Genomic DNA, 24,308 nt, shown 5'->3' with positions numbered 1-24,308 from the left:
TAATAGTTAAGACGTCTTACGTGGCCAATATAGATTAGTGGTTCCAAAAGGTCAATTTTAATACTGAGTTTAAGTATGCCTAATTTGTATATATCTCGTGATTTTCGATGATAGCAAATAGCGTGAGGAAATCTAGACATATCAGATGATATTATGCTACGTGTATATTCAAAAAGCCGTTCAAGAGCAACGTGGTGGTCAGAGAGAGAGAGAGAAAAAAAGAGTCAGCTTTAAATCTTTTCTGGAATACTATATAAAATTATTACTATCGCAGCAACATTGTCTAAAATTATGAATGCAATTTATTTTTAGATAAATTTATTTTACTGTATCAACCATGGTTCATTCCGTTGAAAAAAGTTTCACTGCATCTGCAGATGACATTTAATTTGGGTATATTTATTTCAAATCAATGCTAAAACCATCAATATCAGAGTTATCAGCTCTCTTCAACTTCTTCCTCTTCCTTGATGTAGATGGTGTTGTTGTTCTATCTTCACTAGGAGTTTGAGGTGGATCGGTCTTCAAGTCAGGTAATTCTGGTATTATGATCTTCTTTGGTTTGAAATCAGAATAGTATCTGAAGGGGCTTGCTGTTGTTGTTCGTTTCCTACCGCGGTAGTATCCCGGCATCTAAAAAAGTAAGTTCAGTCAATCAAAAATTTATAAAATTTTCTTACTTTGCATCCATAATTTACTTGTTTTGAAATTTTGATTTATCAGTCAATCAATTTATCTAATTTGCATTCTGATTATTCGTATGTAAATATGTAAATTTTGAATTTTTCTACTATTCTACTATTACTACTATCTCTACTCTCTTTCTCTCTCTCGTTCATTATTATATGCAAGTTAAATAAGCTTGTATGAAACAAGGTGCAAGTACTTAAGAGCACTGAGTTTGAATTATCAAATAATAAATGAGAAATTGACACTTGTCACGTCAATATTTAAATATCGTTAAGACGCGTGAATCTGTGAAGCTGCGCTACTTATATAATAGTATTATATGGTTTTTATTTACAGATACTCTAGATATACAGATAATATGAAATAAATACATTTCCTAAAATGTTTAGTCATCAATCCAATTTCAGTCCGAAATCCTAAGCTTAATAGTATTTATCGCGCGTCTGCGTTCCAATCTTGATAACGATGTAATTGAAAGATTTGAATTTCTATCACCTTAAGAGTTATTGACTCGCATCAACGTGTCTCTATATCTCTTTATGTGCATAGATCTTAAATAAATTCATGACCACTATACAAGGGATTTATTGCTTTGTAAAAAAATGCCATAAATGCATTTTGTAATGTTTTAAGAGATTGTTTAGAGTTGATAGTTAAGTTGAAAATTTATCTGTTTCTTTGATTTATTGTTTTAAATATATAATATATTACTGTGATAATTCATCTCACACTTGGTGGTAATGTCCCTTTATGACAGAGAGAGAGAGTATCACTGGTTTTAAGTAGGTATTTTGACACTCGGCAATGTCAGTCACATTTAATATATCCACTTTGGACATGAACATTTTAAGGCTGTGACTATTGCCAATTTTACTTTTAATAATTTGTTTGAATTTATAAATATTTCATACTCACGGTTTCATTGACAGTTTCAATCCAGTCGGCGTAAGCACCGACGAGTGTGAACACCGTTGGTGCATTTGGATACCCGCACACTGATGGTCCAAAGGATATGATCCCAACAAGCTTACCAGCCATCACTGCTGGACCACCAGCGTCATGCTGAATGTACATTATGTAGTTATTTATACTATATAAAAGTATATTTGAATGAACACTATTTTACAGTTTGGGGGTAAAATTTTGAGGGAGTTTTAATGCAAATTAACTTTTTTTAAGAATATTCTTCAGAACACTCTTTTGAAGTTAGACTACGCTTATCAATTACTTTAATTATAAGCATTAATATGATAGTGATGATAGATTATTATTTTCAATATAACTATAGCATGTTGTATTTATATGTATGTGGTTATTTATTTCTTATATAAGTTTATATGTTTGTATGTTGGTATATTACATATTTGTATTAAGCGCAATAAATTTTAAGTATAAAGAGGCCTGGAAGAGATCACTATGAGTGATAAAGCCGCCTTTGCATATTATATGTTCTGCTTGTTATTATATAATATTAAATGTTTGCAAATTGTGTGCAATAAAGGATTAATAAATAAAATAAATAAATAGACTACACATTTGTTCGGCCACTGGCCTGGAGGTTTTGTGTAATCCAGTGTTTCTCGTGTCATACGAATTTAATTCTTACGTCACAAGCTCCTTCGCCGGTTGTGAAGGTACCGGCGCAGAACATAGTTTTCGAAATGAATTTGCTGAAAGAAAATATTTTTCATATAATTGATTTCAACAAAATTTTTAATTTATAAAACAAATTTTTTTTTTTTTTTTTTATTATAGTATAGGAAGGCGGACGAGCATATGGGCCACCTGATGGTAAGTGGTCACCAACGCTCTTAGACATTAGCATTGTAAGAAATGTCAACCATCGCTTACATATCCAATGCGCCACCAACCTTGGGAACTAAGATTTTATGTCCCTTGTGCCTGTAATTACACTGGCTCACTCACCCTTCAAACCGGAACACAACAATACCAAGTATTGCTGTTTTGCGGTAGAATATCTGATGAGTGGGTGGTACCTACCCAGACGAGCTTGCACAAAGCCCTACCACCAGTAAAAATAAAAATAATAATATAACCATCGGTGACATAAATAAGTACAAAATTTTCATCCAAGTTCAAATTAAATTTTACTTCATTAAAAGTAACACTAAATATTTTATTGGTGTTATTTACACGTAGTTATACAATATAATGCATATCACAAAAAAAAAACAATATTTCATTACAATATTTAAGTTTACTGTGTTGCGCATTTTATTTGCAATAGAACTTTATACACTTGTATATTCTATCTGTGTTTTATATTCTGATAGTGAACCTTTATTTGTTTAAATCAAATCAAGTCAATAAATGTATTCGTTATTCAAGTAGACCTATAATTTGAAATATATGTTCTTATGTACTTTTGAATCGTCATGTTATAGGATTAAAGCAAATTTAATGTAAACCTACCCAATGGTTTGAAAAATAGATTCTTCCGAGAAGAACCGACACGAAGTTCGGTGGTTACTCTTTTTCAAATGAATTATATATTGACAACTTTCGATCAACCAGCCTGTTATTGTTCCTGCTGAGCTAAAGCCTTCTCTCTATTTTGAGGAGAAGGTTTGGAGCCTATTCCACCACCCTGCTCCAATGCGGGTTGGTAGTATTCACATGTGGCAGAATTTCAATGAAATTAGACACGCGCAGGTTTCCTCACGATGTTTTCCTTCACCGTCAAGAACGAGATGAATTATAAACACAAATAATGCACATGAATTTTAAGTGGTGCCCTCCCGGATTTGAACCCACGATCATCGGCTAAGATTCACGCGTTCTAACCAGTAGGACATCTCGGCTCTTCTATCAATCAATGTATAGAATTCTCACGATTTTTAACTGTCTATAGTAAATATTTGAAAATATATAAGTTATATATAACAAACCTTCGACCAGAAGCTAGTATTGGATGAAAAATAAGGCACGTTTGAAAGAGATACTTACTCTCCGTAAACTTCTTTGCAAAATACATTCGGATAGATTGGTAGAAATTTTCTATTTAGGAATATTGGTTCGTATGACAACATTTGTGACATCTAAAAGCAAATAATTTTACTAGAAGTTTATTCTCTATTTGAGATTAATATTATTCTTGTTATAGTATGTTTATTTAGGATTTAGGGGGGCTTATACCGGTGATACGATTCTGCAGGTCTAGTTGGTCACCATTTGAATAAGCATTTTTCAGCCAAATAGCAACAATTTGAGCTAGTACAGTTTTATACCTAACATCTTAGTTCCTGGATATCTTAACTTTATACTCTTACCTTACTAACACCCCATCCAAGTACCAGGACTTCAGAAGTCGGAGCTAGTCCATCAGCATTATATGAGATGTTAATGATCTTTGGGATTCGGTGATAGGTGAAAAACAGATGACGTCGAAGTCTAATGATGGCGATGTTGTTATTGAGGGTACGTGGATTATAGGCTGGATGGAAATACACCTGCGAGAAGAAAATTATATGTAAATGAGATATCGATTGGCATGAAAATGTAATCTAGACTCAAATACTGATATACGCTCAAGTCCATTCGAAATATATATATATTTATACTTTGATTAATTAAAATTTTTAGAAAAAAAAATACGCTATTCACCAAGCAATAACTAAATGTATATTTTAAAAATATCGGTTACAAAATTATACGGCAGACGTCCAAACGAGTCGAGCGATAAGAGCGAAGTGACAATATAACTTGCTGTTGCAATGTACATAACATACTCGACAACGTCGATTATTCTGGTGGGGCAGTGACCGCTAACAATATATATATATATATATATATATATATATATATATATCTTACAACTTGTAAAGCTATAAAACTGTTTGTCTTTTTAGATTTCTGAGACTATTTAAAATAAAGCAAATAAAAAAAGTGCAGAAACAATAATATAAAAGAATAGAAAGGACATAAAAAAATTATTTGGGAACATAAAAACTTTTAAAATGTGTAAATCCGTAACATCCGTAACAGCCTGTGAATGTCCCACTGCTGGGCTAAAGGCCTCCTCTCCTCTTTTTGAGGAGAAGGTTTGGAGCTTATTCCACCACGCTGCTCCAATGCGGGTTGGTAGAATTCACATGTGGCAGAATTTCAGTGAAATTAGACACATGCAGGTTTCCTCACGATGTTTTCCTTCACCGTAAAGCACGAGATGAATCATAATTTTAATTAAGCACATGAAAATTCAGTGGTGCTTGCCCGGGTTTGAACCCACGATCATCGGTTAAGATTCACGCGTTCTTACCACTGGGCCATCTCGGCTTTAAATGTGTAAATAGTACGTTATAAATATTGTTTATAAATACATTAGGCATATTATGTTTAATCAGAATTTGACTTATTAAGTACAATGGAAACAGTATCTATGAATAAATTTAAACAGTAAGTTGGTATATATACGCAGGTATATCATAAAGCCGTGAAGTCAATATTTACTGTTATTGTTTTGCAAATGGCGAATGGGAAATAATTGACCAATCAGAACGCTCGACGTCTCCCACAGCCAACTTCACTCAAAATATACCTAGATTTGTTATAATTTCACTATAATAACCCCGTGACATTACAATGACACTAAAACCGGACCGTTTAATTGTATGAAAGAAACTGAACTATAACGGCTTTGAATATACCTGCGACATATACTTCAAGCTAAATTACCGCAGTCAAAACGCAGAAACCAACTAGTATATATTTTATGACAATACCTCAAGAGCTTCAATCATTTCACCTCCAATTCTGCTGTGATTACTCCCTACCCTTACTCTTAATACACTTGGATTCTCGCGAAATAGCCTATTGTTGTGCATGCTGTAAATTAATAAATAATTAGTAACCAGTACATGTATACATGAAGGAATATTTTATCGCCATTTATAACAAAGGCTTATTCCTTAACGGTTCTCGGTATTGTCTGTTCAAGTCTATAAAACTGTTTATATTTGAGGAAATGAGTAACTTGCTTGAATTATAAATATTTTTATAGATGAAAGCAGAAGTAATAATGTAAACAAGAATTGTAGATATTCTATTGTATGATATAAATCACCCCTAAATATTATTGTATACTAGTGCAATGAAAAAATTATTTCTATATAAATGTTTGAAGTAATATGGAAGACCAAGGTCTCCTGATGCCAGTACTGGTATAATTGGATGTGTACTCCATGAGTCGTATTTAAAAAATAAAAATAAAACTAAAATAAACATATTTTTAATAATAAAACTTAGAACAAATTATATGAAAGTATGTTTATATTTACAGTTGTAAGCAAGCAGCTGAAGTAAGGACGATATCGTGCCAATAAATCACACCTCCGCACCAAAACCTGCCCATTACATGAACAGATACCATGAAGGGGTAATATCTGATAGTAGTTCTTTCACCTTTAAAAATTCTACGACCGTCATGTCGATGAAACTGCTCTAGGTCTTCCAATTCACTTTGTGGATCTAATTGACATACAATGTACAATTTAGTGCAAATAAACACTTTATTAAGGTCACGCTAAGATAATTGTTTCTGTTTTTCGTGTAACATCGTGTATAGTATATATCCATACTACAGAATCTTGTAAATATAAAAGTATATCTAACAGTCTATTTAAAGCAAAATATACTAGATGAAAAACTAAAATCAAATATTTATGAGCTATCACCGGGTCAGAGAATTCTACTGAGGAGTTATTCCCTTAACCACTTTTTCCTAATCATATCTCACAGACGTGTTGCCTTTTTTGTATATTATATTTTATATAAATATTCGTTATTTTAATTCGCCTGCATGATTTTTATTGCTAGGCGTATACATTTTAGGATTATTGATAATTATATGTTTCGATTGGACGACTTGCATTGAATCGCAATGATGTATGATTTTTTGTCTTTCACCAATTAAATAACATAGTAACTTTATATAAAATTAAGCCGATTTCGAAGTCGAGATGGCCCAGTGGTAAGAACGCGTGAATCTTAACCGATGAACGTGGGTTCAAACCCGGGCAAGCACCTCTGAATTTACATGTGCTTAATTTCTGTTTATAATTCATCTCGTGCTTTTCGGTGAAGGAAAACATCGTGAGGAAACCTGCATGTGTCTAATTTCATCGAAATTCTGCCACATGTGTATTCTACCAACCCGCACTGGAGCAGCGTGGTGGAATAAGCTCCAAACCTTCTCCTCAAAAAAGGGAGAGGAGGCCTTAGCCCAGCAGTGGGACATTTACAGGCTGTTACTGTACTGTACTGTAAGCCGATTTTGATATTACATATTATATCCAATTCTATCTTATTACCCCAGTATTTGTTATCTTCCTTTGTATAATTAAACTTATGTTTATCTGAAGGAACTTCCGCTATTAATTTATCAACAACAGTATCAACCATTGCATCACCGACATCGATTTTTCCAATTAAATTACTTTTCATCATTTTTCTTGCAGATTTAGAAATGCCACCGCGTTTATTATGTTCTTTTAGAATATCAAGAATGTCATCTCTATTCATTTTTTCTTTTAATTTCAGATATAAGTTCTTTGATTCATTTTCCGATAGAAATTTAAAATGATCAGTTTCATTTAAAGCAGTGAAAAAGGTCGTTTCATTTAAATTACTACTTGCTGTTTCATTCATTAGAAAATCTGCTAATTTATCATTATCGACAACAAATTTGTCTATCTTTGTTAGTTTATCTCTTAAATCTCTGATTCGTATATTATCTTCGTCCATTCCGAATAAATTAACTAGTGCTTCTGCCACATAATTTATATTTTCATATTTGTTTTTCTCAGTTACATTTTCACAATTTCCCAATAATACACGAAGAAAAAAAACACAGTATAAATAATGCATCACACTATTCTTGTGAAAATACATTTAATTCTGTTCGACATTTACAGCCAATAACTTTTATTGCTACGTGTGATGTGTTTCTCATAAATTATTTATAGAAATAAAAATTTATCGACTTCAATTTATACGTTTTCTAAAAACTGATCTTATATAGAGTATCATAATATAAGACGTCTTAAAAGGTTTTTTTAATACAGCTATGATTTTATGAGAATAAAATCATCATTTACAATATTTCTAAGTCTTTAAGATTAGTATTTTTGTAAATTACTTGTAATTACTTATATAAAAGATAATGAATAAAGAGCTACAAACTTGGAAATATTATAATTTTTCATTATCTTTATTATCATCATCATCGTCAGACTGTATTTGCTGGCTATTATTACATATAGTACAAAACCTACCTGTTAATCTTCTGTTGGGGCTGTCTTCTTGAAGAGAGGGCTTTGGAAATTCTACCATTCCGTAGCTTGAATGCGAGTTGGATACACATTGTACAGAATTAAATTTGATAGATGTAGGTAATCTCACAATATTTTCCTTTAAAAGTCACAAGAAAATTCACTGGGGCTTTCCCAAGTTTTAACCCGCTATCATGGGTTAAGATTCACGCATTCTTACCACAAGCAGCTTAACTTAAGCAGATGCATTTTCATACAAGCTACTTTAGGAAAGAACATTATTCGTGTTACATGATACGTGTTTTTGTTCGTAATTTTTTGTCTTTGTGTTTAATAAAATATACTATTATGATAATTACAAACCACGACCACTACCTTTTGTATAAATTTTGAAAAAAAAAATTAATCCAATTCTATAAACATATGTTTTTCATTTACCAGTTCGAACTAAATAAATAATATGGTCGTGATTCTGACACTTCAGTGCTATTAAATTTATGTTTAAACTATTAACGGCCTTACTCATAAACGTTCTTAAGCTGTTTATGAGTTAAACATTGCTGTGTCTTATTCCTTCTAATGTCAAATCAATAATGACAGAAAGAGATAAATCAGTGTTTCAATAAACTGTCACTTAGCAAAGTTTATAAAGTCGTTAAATTGTTATAAAAGTATGATTAAGGTTATTATTATTATAATTATATTCTGTTTATGAAGGCATTATTCATTGTGTTTCGTAAATCTTTCTTCAGTTTTATGTGACATTTTTTTAAATATATAAGCTAGCGCGAGCGCGCTTGCCTAGAGATTATTAGATTAGATTAACATATGTATGTATTTCACGTTATTAGCATTTTAATTTTAACAAATTAAGTTTATGTGGCACTTTGAGTGAATTATAACATATGATCATAACAATAGCATTTGTTATTTTGTAACATTTCTAAAATATACTCGTATTATATAATACATTGCAAGTACAAACGCATCATATGCTATAATATCTTTATCTGCGTTTAATTTCTTCAATACCTTATCGATCTAATGATTTCCGATGATTGCATTCAGAAATCGTCATGTCACAGGATTGAAATAAAATTAAAACTACTACCGGTTTGGAATATAGATTTTATCGAGAAGAACCGACAAGTAACTCTATACCATTTCCACGAATTATATACATAAAAATGTTATAATTATGGATTTGTTATTACTATGGACATCATCCCTGGTAGGTAATATTGGCTATTAAGCCTCCTTTGCAGGTCAATAAAAATAGCGTAAAAAACCTTGATAAATAGGTCAAGCTACAGTTTATAGTAATGCGTCGGATCGTACACCTGCCTGTGATTGATGGCTCCTGATGAGCCTCCGGCCAATACAGTATATTGGTTATTTCGATACTAATAAATTGAAAAAATGTTACAAATGACTCGACTTCTAAATTCCAAAAATAAAAACTGTAACGTTTGAATAAAAATATTTAGATACGTCTTTTGAAAGTTTAGACGTTTTTTAAATAAAACAAAACAATATAGGTTTTTTTTTCATATAAGTAATTAAATTAATTTTAAGAAAAAGACATTTCGAGGACCGTCACGAAACCTCCGTAGATTTTTAAGACACTTAATACGTACCTATCCTGACTTGGACCAAGTATTCCTTAGAGATGGCCTCCAGACCGATTTCGGCCACGGCGGCCAATCTCAAGAGAGATTAGCCAACTACGCAGGAGATATTATAGTGCACAAGTGTGCGCAAGCACTCTCTATTCCCTAACTCTCATAATTCGATGAGACGGCAATCCGACACGACCGGAAAGAGTTCAGGCGCAGGACCAACGGCTTAACGTGCTTTCCCAGGCACGGGAGTGTACACACTTCGAACTTCCAGACTTCAAGCGTCTATTGAGAATTTTCTGACAGAAAAACCCAATAACTTTTTATTGGCCCGACCTAGGAATTGAACCCAGGACCTCTTCTGCGGCCTTACATCAAGCCACTAGACCAACGAGACAGTTAAGATGTGAGATAATGTAGTAAAGTAGGTTGGTCATGAACGCGTGAGAACCTAGCTTTTTTGTTATAGAATAGGATGGCGGACGAGCATATGGGCCACCTGATGGTAAGTGGTCACCAACGCCCATAGACATTGGCATTGTAAGAAATGTTAACCATCGCTTACTTCACCAATGCGCCACCAACCTTGGGAACTAAGATGTTATGTCCCTTGTGCCTGTAATTACACTAGCTCACTCACCCCTCAAACCGGAACACAACAATACCAAGTACTGCTGTTTTGCGATAGAATATCTGATGTGAGGGTAGCTTGTACACCTTGTACTTGCCACCAGTAAAGCTTGTCTTGTTTCAGACGGCCTTGTCTACTCTCTTATACGCCAAATATTTGTTATATGACAGTCGTAAAGTATATTCCACCACGCTCCTCCATGGTCCTCCAAACATCTAGGTTTAACCACGATATTTTATTATACCGTCTGCACGTAAAGAATGATAAACAGAAAAAACTGGTCCGGGGTTAAGTCCACAATCTTCCAATTCAAGGTGAAGATTCAAATTCTCTAACTACCCGGCAAACTCGATTTAGATCGAAATAAAATCTCCGCTAAAGACACACGATCGCCGTTAAGCTTGGCGAGAATATTTTTTGTAATAATATACACGCACCTAATTATTATAAATAAAAAAAAAATAGCTTGATAAAAACACTGGCGACTCTACACATACACACAATCATAAAAAGAAAAAATATACATACATACATACGATTCAAATGAATTTTTTTGAACTCAGTTAATAATGAAACTGTCACGAGTCGGTACTCCAAGCCATTTGGAGACAATGTGAAAGTAGCGTAGATTACATTCATTTGTTCCATCGCGTAGGCACTTTTTTGCTCCAGTAAAGAGACCACGTCCGTTTTCTACATTCCCTATTGAGAAATGGTTTCTTTCTAGTTTTCGTTTAATGGTGTCATACAATGATACGAGCAGGGCATTGACCCTGGTATATTATGTCATTTATATATCAAGATTCCTTGAGTTTTTTGGTATGTATATTATGTATTAGTATACACTTCGATAAATTGCTTACTTTGATTAAAATTACATATAGCGGCAATACTCGGAGAAGTATTCAAAGAATCTTAACATAAAATGTTTACTAACTTAAAGTGAAGTTAGAATCTGAAAAAAAAAACAAATCCGTGTGATTAGGTGCCACCTACACATCAGATATTATATCACCTAATAACAGTATTTACTATTATTGTGTTGTGATTTGACGAGTGAGGAAGCCGAGAGGTACAAGGGATATAACATCTAAATATGGTTAATATTTCTTACATCGCCAATGTCTATGGGCTGTGGTGATCACTTACCATCGGGTGGCCCGTGCCGGTTCGCCTATCTATATCACAAAAACAACCACTACTACGTGTCTAAGTTGAACTGAACCAAATTTCGTTAGTTTTGACATATCATTAATAGTGGCCAAGGAAATGTGAATGTCAGAAGCAGATGCCTTCAAAGTAGACTAATGGAACACGCGCACAAGGGTCTGCGAAAATAACATGTTATTTTATCTAGAAAAAACTTTTTCGGCAAATTATACCACACATTTTTAAAACATTTTTTAAGTTGATTAGTATTTTTTTGAATTTAGAACTTACTGTTTACTTGAATTTTCATGAGTTTAAATTGTATTTGTCCATCTCTTTGCGGTGAAGAGAAACGTTTTCTATTCAAAATTAGTACGAGTAAATTTAGTACGAGTTACGAGAGAAAAGATTCGAAATTCATCAGACATAAGTCATTATATATATTTTACAACTTTAAAACATTTGTATGTATGAAAATACATACATGCAAAAATATTCTTTATTCAAGTATACATTTACGAGCATTTTTGAATCACTTTTAAGTCATTTTATAGGATTATAATTATTGCAAGATACTTCGTAGTTATTTGTTAATGATTTTAATTACACAGTCATATCAATCAAATACAATTAAATTTATTTACACATCCTGGTCAGAATTCAATACATACTAACTCCACGTTATTTTATCAGCTATATAATCTTCTGATGACTAATGTGGCCTATTTATTAATATTAAAAAAAAACGAAAAAAAAAATTACATTTTTCCATTGAAAAAGTGGAATTTTGTCAAGAAGGATTTATAAAAATGACAAAAAAGTTGATGCTAAAATCTTATCCTTACTTTTCGTATCTATGCATGGTTTTAAAAATATTTGATAAATTTGGGGTTCATAGTTCACGTCGTTCATTATTTACACTTTGAACTTGATATTACAAAAATCTGAAGAATTTTCTACTACCCAATCTCATAGCTTAATATTATAACATCGGTGTAGCATATGTACATGCTGACAATTCTCAAATTTACCACAAGTCTGAGAAACACCCAGGCCAGAGAAGAACCGGAATTTTTCTAGTGATTATGCTAGTAAAAATCTAAAGATATGACATCATTCTTGAAGGAAAATATTTTACTTAAATTCATCATAAGTGTATTGGACGATCAATTTGAAACCAAACAATTAAAAAAGGAGGTTAGATGTCGTGTTTCAGGATTTATTGGGGCTTGTGGTATCTGAAATGGACGGCGAAATTCAATTTCAGGAATTTATAGACCTCTTTATGGACGTGTTCGTGTTTGAAATAAATTTAGATTTTTTGTCGAACGTTTCTGTTTAATGACGTTATTTCTTATTGTGTCGTCTCTAGATACCAGACATTCATCAGAAATTCACCACTAAACAACCATACTCACTATTGTTGCGTTCCGGTTTGAAGGGTGGTAGTTAGCCAGTGTAACTACAGGCACAAGGGGGTATCTTAATTCCTAAGGTTGGTTGCACATTGGCGATATGAGAAACGGTTAATATATCTAACAGCGCCAAAGTCTATGGGCAGTGGCGACCACTTGTAGTAGATTTGCTCTTTTAATTTATATGAGGAATAACCTCACAGTATAATCTATTTATTAAAAAAAATAACAAATTAAAATTAATTTAAAACCGTCTAATATTTAAGAGCCGAGATGGTGGGTTCAAACCCAGACAAGCACCACTGAATATTCATGTGCTTAATTTGTTATTATAATTGATCTCGTGCTTTACGGTGAAGGAAAATATCGTGAGGAAACCTGCATGTGTCTAATTTCACTGAAATTCTGCCGCATGTGTATTCCACCAACCCGCATTGGAGCAGCGTGGTGGAATACCACCAAATGGAATAACCACCATATCCAAAGCTTCTCCTCAATATAGGAGAGGAGGCCTTTAGCCCAGCAATGGGACATTCACAGGTTGTTACGGTTACGGTACTATTTACACTATTCAGATGAAACTTACCAAGTTTATCTCTGACTGATTAAAATAAATAATTTTCAACGCTTATCCAACGTTAAAATAAGAATAAGTAAAATCGATTTACAATCAAGAAAAATAAAAATTTCAAATTGATAACCTCATTCAAGTCATATCAAGAAAATAGATATTATTATTATAGGAAATATTATCCTTAATGTTGCTAAGTATATAAAGATAAATAAAGCCTTTTTGTTTTTCAATGAAGCTGAAGCTTTTATTAAACCTTCCTTAATTTCATTCAATCTTCGCGCTATGAACGAACGTCCACGCCAAACAATTGAAATTATCTCACGAAAAATATTATAACCGACGTTTGACATTGACATCATTAAGCGTTCGTAAAAATGGAATGATTACAAAAATAGACTTGAAGCACACATAGGTAGGTTAGGTTTTCAACCATCTAGCTAATGTATAATCAAACTAAGGTGTGCTTAAACCTCGAATCAATAATAAAATATATATTGAGTTAGGTTTTTACTTTAGCATTAAGCTTGGAAGTTATCAGTGTTAACAATCCCTTGCTTCGAAAAGTACGTAAACGCGTTGGTCCAGCATCTCTGCTCGTTTTGGATGGCTATCCGTCGATTATAAGAGAGAGTGAATAGAGAGTGCGCCTATGTTCGGACACATGCTTGAGCACCATATATATTTCCTCAACATTTCACCAGTCTCTGTTGACAATAACATTATATAATCAAATATAAACATATAATTTAATTTTATTAACATATTTCGAATTTTGGCATTATATATTATATACTTTTCAAGAGCTAATTTCCTCGGACGGAAGTAACTATTTACCTTATTCATGTAGTCAATTAGCACTTCTGCGTTTCTGTTATAAAATAAGCTTTATTTAATATAAATACACAATTAGTTAATCAATTTCAATATATCTCGAAGGAATACGAAAATACAATTTTCCTTTCATTATTATCAAATTATGTTACATTTTCTTTGATGATAACAATGAATGTACTGTGTCATTTGTGTCCCGTACATTGATTAAGTTAGTATAGTAAGGCGACGACTTTCGTTATTAATAGAAATATAAGTAAACAGACCCAGTTTGTGGCAATAATATTTTCCTTTTGGTCTTTGGTATTTACATAGCTAAAAAAATAAAAGAAGTTGTTTTAATATTATTAAAACTAGATGCATGATTTTATTTAAGTTTTTCAAAGTAATTTCTGTAGAACTATTCTGTAACAAAAAACTTCAGTCACTAATAAATCCCATCGTTAAATGTCCTAAGATATGTAACACTGACTTTTATGTACATCAAAATACTGTATCACATGCGTTCGGTTTTATAATTTTGAGATAGATATGCAATCGGAGTTTTTTTACAATAATAATAATAATATCCTGGGTCATTTTTCACACACGGCCATCTGATCCCAAATTAAGCTTGTACAAAGCTTGTGCTATGGAAACTAGACAACTGATATACTACATATACTACTTTTCTTTTGTAAATACATACTTATATAGATAATTAAACCCAGACTCGGGACAAACAGACATGTTCATACACACAAATGTCTGTCCTGGGTGGGAAACGAACCCGCAGTCTTCGGCGTGATAGGCAAGTATCTACCAACCACGCCAACCGGCTCGTCATACAATAAAACTTTAAGTTTTAATCTAAGAATATATTGTCAAAAATTTACGACCTCAGTTATAAATTTTGCTCATCGGCTGTTTGGTTAAACGCTGATTCAAATCTCTTTATGTCATCATTGATTTGACATTCGTAAAATGAAGATAAAACATATTAACTGATCACTCGCTAAATAACGTTAAATAATATTTATAAGTAAGGCAATAAATGATATTTTGATAATTCCATAATACCTACCTAATGATTAATTTCATTTTTAAATAATATTAAGCCATAGATACTATATTTAAGTATTTGAGTGCCATCTGCTGGCGTTATCGTAATTTATTTTGTGCTACGCCATCTTGTGGCTAGTAGGAAAATGCTACATACTAAATGAACTACGAACTTCAGAACGTTGACACGAGATGGCAGTAAGTAACTACAAAAAACTACGCAACTATTAAACACAACGATACTTTATATATTTTTTCCCATAATATTTAATTATAACACTAGCTTATAATTATAAAAATATTTAACAATTAGAATTATTGGTGGCTGAGGCTCAGGTTACTTAGTTTAATGTAATTGATTTGATTTATAATCATCTCGCGCTTGTGTTAAACATCATAAGTAATCTAACCATCGGCTTACCTATCAAACCGCGCTGGAGCAGTGTGGTGAAAATAATTTCAAACCTCAATAGGAGACGTTTACCGTTACTTATAGTTTACATCAACTACAACGCGACTTTATGATACTATTTTTACTTTTATTTTATTTTATTAGGATCTCCAACAATGATAGGTACACATCACACGCTTACATTACATATTACATGAGTTATATGTCTATGTTGTCTTCATATGTCTCCCTTAATTATAGGACCACAGCATCCATCTTATATGAATAAGTAACAGCTTATATTATAAAAAATAAAATTTAAATTAAAGACATTACAAGTTAAAAATAATACTTAAATAACAAAAACAAAATCTTGCGGTTGGGAGACCTTTATAATAAATAATAGCAACGTCCATTTTAAGGAATTTACTCCTATTTTATAATTATTTAAGTAATTTACGCCTACAATTAAACAAAGTTTATGATGGGAATTGTGACAATAGTGTAAGGTTCGAACCTGTTACTTGCGTGTGGCTCGAAAGTCAGTAGCGCTATTGGTCCTTGTTGTTGTGTTACATTTATTTATTATTTATTTATTTAACACTTTTTGCACAACATATACATAAAATGAGAGAATTAGGAAACAATCAAAGAAAAAGAAAATAAAAAAATGGTGCGCAAAGGCGGTCTTATCGCTTATAGCGATCTCTAACAGACAACCTTTGGTGAAAGAATTTTGTAAGAGAACAGGTAAGTGCATTTACATATAAAATGGTGATACTAAATATTTAATAAACTACACATATCTACATCCCACTAACCACATATAATAATACATACATACACATACATACACATATACATACATACAAATATATATATATAATTATTATATAGCATATACATATTATATATAATTATAGAGTATAAAATTATATATAGATAAATTATAAACCACATACTATTTCATACATACATACATACCTTACTTGGAAATGGACAAATAATAGCTTTTCAAGCGGTATTTAAAAATATTCAATGAATTCGACTGCCGAATATCTGTAGGCAGTGCATTCCAAAGTTTGATGGTTTTTGCAGTAAAAGAGTTACTGTAGGTTTGTGTCCGGCTGCAGGGGGTAACTAGTTTATTATCATCCGAAGAACGCAGGTTGTGTACGCTATCGCAACCAAGAAATTTAAAGCGTTCTTTAAGGTAAGATGGTGTGTGATCGATATAAAGAATAGAGTAGAGAAGAGATAAGGCGTGTAGATTTCTTCGTAGTCTGATTGGCAGCCACTTTAACTGAGACCGATACTCAGAGACATGATCAAACTTTCGCAGACCAAAAATAAATCTTATGGCTATATTTTGCAGCCGTTCTAATTTATTTAGGAGGTCTTCAGTTAAATCAATGTAGCAGACATCAGCATAGTCCAGTATTGGTAACGTATTAGCTAAGCTGATCTTTGCCTTGATAGGCAATAGGTTTTTCCATCGCCTTAAAAAACCAATGATAGCGAAAATCTTACGACTCATTTCAGCGATTTAAGGTACCCAGGAAAAGGAAGCATCAAGAAGTAGTCCAAGATTTCTAACAGTCTCTTGCATGTGTAATATTTGGCCCTCAAATAAGATTGGAGGTAGATGTTTATCTTGGACCCTCGTCAGAAGCTTATGACTGCCAAATATAGCCACTTGCGACTTGCTCGGGTTCACTTTGAGACCGTAAGATTTACACCATTCAGATATCTTTGCCAAATCATGATTCAAGGTTGCAGCTGCCTCATCGATACTGTCTAAAGGAGCGGTAACGTAAATTTGTAGATCATCAGCATATAGATGATAAGAGGAGGAAATAAGTGAAGAGAGAGTATTAATGAATATAGAAAAGAGAAGAGGAGAGAGCACACCACCTTGCGGGACACCGGAAGAAATATCTAGATAGGATGAATATTTATTATTAGCCATTATGCATTGCTGTCGGTTAAACAGATAAGAGCGGAACCATTCAATGACAGTAGAATCTATGCTTAGCGATCTTAGGATTGCCAAGCATATGTCATAGTCGATGTTATTAAAGGCATTTGAAAAGTCAAGGAGAGCTAGTACAGTCACGTTAGTACATTTATATTTTTTATTTTTAATAACGTTTAAGTATTTAACTTAATTAATAATAAAATGGTAGGCGTACTATACAGTGTCCGCTCTATTGTTTGGCATAGTTTGGCTCTCAAAAATTCAGCATAAGTCCTACCTCTAGGACCGCTCGGGCAGTACTGAATTCGAATGCCAAAGTTCCAATGCATCTTATTTTGTAGCATTTGGTAGGGCTGGTAAGAATGCTATTTCGTTATGTGACATGACCTTGGACCACTGCCATTTCACTATAATGTAAGTCGCGTAAAAGAACTTCGCTCCAAAAGTATGAAAGTAATGCAAAGCAATTATTTTCATGTAGTACAAAAAATGCATGCGTTCACAATATATATACAGTAACGTAATATAAGAGGGTAATATATTCTATAAAAACAACGCGAAATTACCGGCGTTCGCTAGTTGGTATATCTTTTATCTTAAAGCAGGCTCAGTTAATTTATTAAACCAATTAAAATCTATACAAACAGTTTCTTTACGGATTAACGGAGTGGGCGAGGCTTTGTTAAAACGGGATAGTATTTAATTTAGCGAAATAATTGCGATCGGGAGCCACGAAACTTGATTATTATTAAAAAAAATATATGAATACTTTTAGCAATTTCTATCACTCAAGATGTTCATATCACATTGGACAGACGTAGGACAACGATATAGCGATGGCTAAAACACTCAAGTACCTGGATACTAAGACTGATACTACTTTCCATGATCCTGGTCATGATGATGATGATGGTGAAAATCCAAAAATCAAGCTGTACAAGAGGTGCTGGATAGTTTCACAACTTGGTCTTCCTGGTGGAAGCACTTTGAGCGAGCCCATCTGGGAAGGTGCCACCGACTCATCAGATATTCTACCGCCAAACTGAAATACTTAGTATTTTTGCGTTTCGGTTTGAAGGATGAGTGAGCCAGTCTATCTACAGGCACAATGGACATAACATCTTCGTTTCCAAGGTTGATGTTTACAACTTAATATCAGGTGGTTCATTTGACCGTACCTACCTAAAAAAAGTGTAAACACCTTAGCGCTTGGTAAACGTCAGATAACGTTAGCGTAAGATTTCAAGCGTCAGATGACGTCGGCATAAGATTTGTTCATACATCAATTCTCGTGAATACCTTGACACTTACACCATTTTTTCGTATTTATAATCGTTAAAAGTAACAGTTGTTTCGTCAAGAAAGTTTTTACTTCCATTTTATAATATTAATGTCATACAAAAACAAATGGTTAGCTATCTGCACAGGAGGTATTATAGTGTGCATAATATAACTGTGCACACAGTCACACTGTTTATTTCCTCCTATAATGCGATGGTAATCCGACATAACTGAAGAGATCAGGCGCAAAGCAAACGGCTTGAAGTGTTTTCGAAGCGAGAAACGCAGACAAAGAATTTCAACCAGCGTTGCCCTTTTTTATACTTATAACAATAACTCATAATGTAAAGAGTTTTATCACTCAAAATGAAATTTTTATTTAATTCTGCAAGATAATTTTAAGAAACGCTGCATACCACAGATAACTCGCTTAGTGATCTAAGCTTATTTCTCTGTACCTTTAAATTCACTGGCTCGCTCGAGGTTTGGACATAGAATAACGATTAGTATGTGGTAGCCACTCAGACGGGTTGGAACGAAGACCTAAATTGTAATTATAAAAGTGTAAATTATAACAACATTACAATAAAATATTAAGAGCCATAAGCCAGTATTGCTATTCTGTAAGAACTTTACTTTACTTCATTACTCTCCCGTGAAATAATGATAAGCGACTTATGGTGACAAATGATTTTGATGCATGTATTGTTAAAATATAGAAAGCCGAGATGGCCCTGTGGTAAGAACGCGTGAATCTTAACCGATGATCGTGGGTTCAAACCCGGGCAAGCACCACTGAATTTTCATGTGCTTAATTTGTGATTATAATTCATCTCGTGCTTTACGGTGAAGGAAAACATCGTGAGGAAACCTGCATGTGTCTAATTTCACTGAAATTCTGTCACATGTGTATTCCACCAACCCGCATTGGAGCAGCGTGGTGGAATAAACTCCTCTCCTCATTTTGAGGAGAAGGTTTGTTCTCCTCAAAATGAGGAGAGCAGGCCTTTAGCCCAGCAGTGGGACATTCACAGGCTGTTTCGGATTGTTAAAATGTTATAATTATTACGGTCAATGTCGCATATCACTGACATTTCTCGAGCGTTTTCTGCGGTGAGTTTCGAGTTCTTACAGGATAGTCTCACAGTGCAGTTAGTGGCCGTAAAGCAGTCTTTCACCGGCTCACCGTAATGTTTAATTTCGGTGAAAGCGATGAAAGTGGATTCTGTAAGAAATTTAATTTTCAAATCTTTTGCAGAAGATGAGTTGATGTCATCAAAACATTCTTAGTTTAAATGGCGTTAATTCAATTCTCACCTAAGTAACTTCTAGCATTTGTTGTTGTATTTATTTACTTATGTTGTTTTATATCAACGTATTAATAGATTTTGGTCGAACTTTCGAGAAGTAATGCACTGTATTGGAATAAGAGAAAAGCTATTAACTGATAACCGCAAACATATATAATTAACATAACGTTAAATATTCAGTAACAGCACACAAATGGGCTACAGTTGGATTATTTTTAGGATATGGAAAAGATTAATTTAACCCAGTGGATAGAATATAAAGAAGCTAACTTTAAACACGGGTTCAAATCCGGGCTAACAATATTATTAAACAATAGTTTATTTAAGGCAAAGGATAACTAATACTGGTATTAAGTAATAAGTAGTAAATACTTGAAACGTTCTTATTCATTTAAATAAAATAAAAATAACATAAAATAAATATATATATTATATAAAATGCGTAATACAATATTAAATTGAAAATATTTTGAGAAATCTGTTTATGATAAATTCGTGACCATTAACTTAATAAAATACGGCTTAGTATTAGAATAACTATTAAGTTTAAATAAATGACACGCACGCTTTTACGTCTCAGACATTTTTTTCAGACTTTGAACGCAATACTTAAAATATTAATAATACAAACAGCATCATTATTTGTCGATCAATGATATATTTGATGACGATGAATGTCTGCGTACTTGAAATACCAATACAATGCATGATATGATTTGGTAACAATCTTTTGACGCGCTGAAAACATTATAATTCAAAAGGTAATAAAGTTGATAAAATCCGTAATATGTATAGTTTACTTAAAACATTCTTGAAATAGAAACACAATAAAATGTGCAGTCTATTTTTAAAAACTAAAATTACACGATTGTCCTCTTAGTTCAGTATTTTTATCATTCAAGTGCTATCTAAAGTCGTTAAAAATAATGATGATAGATTGAATTTCGCCATTTTAATTTTATATCGAACAATAGAGCACTCCGCTTCGCTTCGACGTGTGCAATATACTAATCACCTGAAGCTTTCGTCTTATTAAGGTTAATAAAATTTTAAAAGCTGTCTTTTTTACACATTATAAATTAGTACTGTTGGTGCAAATGCTAATTTGACGCTGTCCTGTTTTAATATTGCCATCAAAAGCCGCCGCCGAAAGTCTCTGTTTTTATTTATTTGATTACAAATTATTATTATTTTTTTTATTTATAAATTCATTCAAACCTATCAATTTCAATGATTCACACCCGCTAACTACCCCGTGACGGCCACATTTTATTTATCAGTCTATATTAGTGTACGGGAGAGTTTAGTGTCAGTTCGGTCAGCAGTTCTATTCTGTAAAAGCTCATCACGACGCATCTCGCGAAATGTTTGGTTTGTTATTAAGCGGTTGCAATGAAATGTGACCTCATTCAAGTTGGAAATGTACATTGAAAACATTACGAGATTTTTTTTAAATTACCTACGTATGAAAAAAAAGAAATGGTCCAGACCTTAGTAAATGTGCCTAGTAGTGTGCCTGTAATTAAACTGTTCATTCAGCTTCAAGCCGGAACTCAATAATACTTAGCACCAGATATGCACGAAGTCTACCTCGTCTTTAACATGTTCATTATTGCAGTCAGTTTCACTGGTGGTAGGGCTTTGTGCAAGCTCGTCTGGGTAGGTACCACCCACTCATTAGATATTCTACCGCAAAACAGCAGTACTTGGTATTTTGTAACACAGTGTAATTAGATGCACAAGGGACATAGGATCGTAATTTCAAAATTGGTGGCGCATTGGCGATCTAAGCGATGGTTAAATTTTCTTACATTGTCAATGTTTATGGTGACCACTAACCATCAGATAGCTCAATTGCTCGTCCACATGCTTACAATATTAAAAAAAAACATTACTTCCAGCAGTCGCTAGTGGGTTGTAATGTTAACGTTCAAAGGCGATTATTTCTTATTCCAATATGTTTTCTATTTTTTTGTATATTCTTTAAGATAATATAATGTTCAAAATTTGACTTGGATTTCTGCCATACAATGCATTTGACCTACATTATAACTGGTTATTCTGTATATTTGGGAATAATAAGGACTCTAGCTAATGGACTGCACCTACGCGCGAATTAATATCAGTAAAACAATACACATACGAATATCAACTTTGTTACATAGAATTACGGTTCAAGTTTTAGTGAGGATCTTAAAACTTCACTCTAGCCTCCAGAGGCGTCTATCATGAAACACGTAGATAATCTCATTCGCTTTTATAACGAATGAGACGATCGTATTTGTTTCAAAACGTGCTTCGTGTACAAATGCCATATTTCTGCTGCGTTTTTATTTGTGATCAATTTTACGACATTAATAAATCAAAATCATTCTTGTATATAACGGAAAAATATAGTTGTTGAACAGATAATAATATAAGGTAGGCAAACTGGCAAGTGGGCCACCTGATGTTAAGTGGTCACCACCGTATTGGACATAGATACATACTTTGTAAGAAATATTAAACATCCCTTATATTTTAAATTTATTTATATTTTATTTATGTTGTATATAATAATAATTAATTTATTTATTCTCTCCCACAGATAATAATGTTTACATTTTTTTTAATATCTTAATAATAATATAAATACAATTGTATGTGGGAGGCAGGAGTCCAACCTAGGTTGGCCTGTACTAAGGTCTCTGATATCGCCAATGCGCTACCAACCTTGGAAACTAAGGTGTTCTGTACCTTGTGCATGTTACACTGGCTCACTCACTGATATTTGTAATAATATATATATATATATATATACATAATATCGCAAAGTTTATGAAAATTTGATGACACATAGTTTGTATGTAATTAATTTTAGAAAGACGGATGTGCAAACAGTTGATTTGTTCGTACCATTTACTGATAGACACTGGCGCGGTTAGAAATGCAAATCACTTCTTCAACCGTCAACACCCTGCCGACCACGGAATATAAAATGTTATATATCTTTATTTGTAATTACACTGGCTCACTCGCGATTTAAAACAGAACACAAAAATACTGTATTTATATTAATAACAATTCATGAGTTTGTTCTACTCATCTAGATGAATCAGCACAAAGATCTTTCTTATATCTTTTGCAAGGCTTTTAGGCGTAATATAAATGCAAAAGCCCTTACAAAGGCTGATGTAACTTCCATATCTTTGTAACAAATTGTACGCAACTTTAGAATCTGGTATTGTTATGTAAAATAGAAACTACTGGGTTTATTGACGGTTCCTCTTGTTATAATTTTCATTGCGAGCCATTACGAGCTTTACGTAATACTATTTAATAAAATATCAGAGCTTTTTCAATTAAATTATACTTTAATTTTGACGAATGGTATGAGAATAGACTCCTACCTCATTCCCAGTGCATTTTACAATTTGCACTTGTCTTATTTAATTACAGTAGTTACAACTACGCGCGGGAATAGTTTAACTTTAGTACATAACACTGATTAAATCGTATAATTGAATTCTACAAAACTTGGATTAACACCGATAGATGGCACTTGTCGATTAATTGAACATTTGTAATATGTCTATAGTAATATTATAAATGCAAAAGTAACTATGTCTGTCTGTTCACGGCTACACTACTGAATCGATTTTGATGAAATTTGGTATGAAATCAAAAAGTCAACGTCAGAAGTCAAAAATTTTTATTCAATATAGAAGCGTTACACTTACTTATTGATTGTCATTAATCTACCACCGGTTCGGAAATAAACACCTCAGACCTGAGAAGAACCGGCGAAAGAAGCTCAGCGGGTTTTTTTTTATATCTCATCCTTTACAATAAGTACATATATCAATAGCCAAATTATATATTCATTTTTTTTATTTGAAATAACCTGGAGGCGAACGTTTCATTCCCAAGGTGTGCAATCATTAAAGATGTCATTAGTTGTGTAATATCCTTTAGCACATAAGCGTTCCTTAACGATTCTTTTAAATTTCGTAATTGAATATTTTTGAACGTTTTCTTGGATCCTGTTGTAAAAGCGTATACATTGTCCCATGAAAGACTTACTAACCCTGTGTAATCTGGTAAAAGTGGTTGTAAGTTTATACTTGTTC

At 32.9% G+C, this 24,308-nt stretch overlaps 1 protein-coding gene across 1 annotated transcript; it reads right to left on the bottom strand.

Annotated features, from left to right (window-relative positions):
• Positions 1-310: 310 nt before the first annotated feature.
• On the bottom strand, positions 311-7,633 carry LOC126777193 (uncharacterized). Its single transcript, XM_050500161.1, has 8 exons — positions 7,020-7,633; positions 5,988-6,177; positions 5,433-5,535; positions 3,981-4,160; positions 3,658-3,749; positions 2,297-2,360; positions 1,606-1,752; positions 311-633 (listed from the first exon to the last, which is right to left on the bottom strand). The coding sequence occupies exons 1-8, from the start codon at positions 7,597-7,599 to the stop codon at positions 400-402; spliced, it is 1,590 nt and encodes a 529-aa protein (XP_050356118.1). The 5' UTR covers positions 7,600-7,633; the 3' UTR covers positions 311-399.
• Positions 7,634-24,308: the final 16,675 nt, after the last annotated feature.

This window comes from Nymphalis io, chromosome 22 (genome assembly GCF_905147045.1).
Source record: "Nymphalis io chromosome 22, ilAglIoxx1.1, whole genome shotgun sequence".
NCBI lineage: Eukaryota > Metazoa > Arthropoda > Insecta > Lepidoptera > Nymphalidae > Nymphalis > Nymphalis io.
This window is presented reverse-complemented; position numbering and strand designations above follow the sequence as displayed.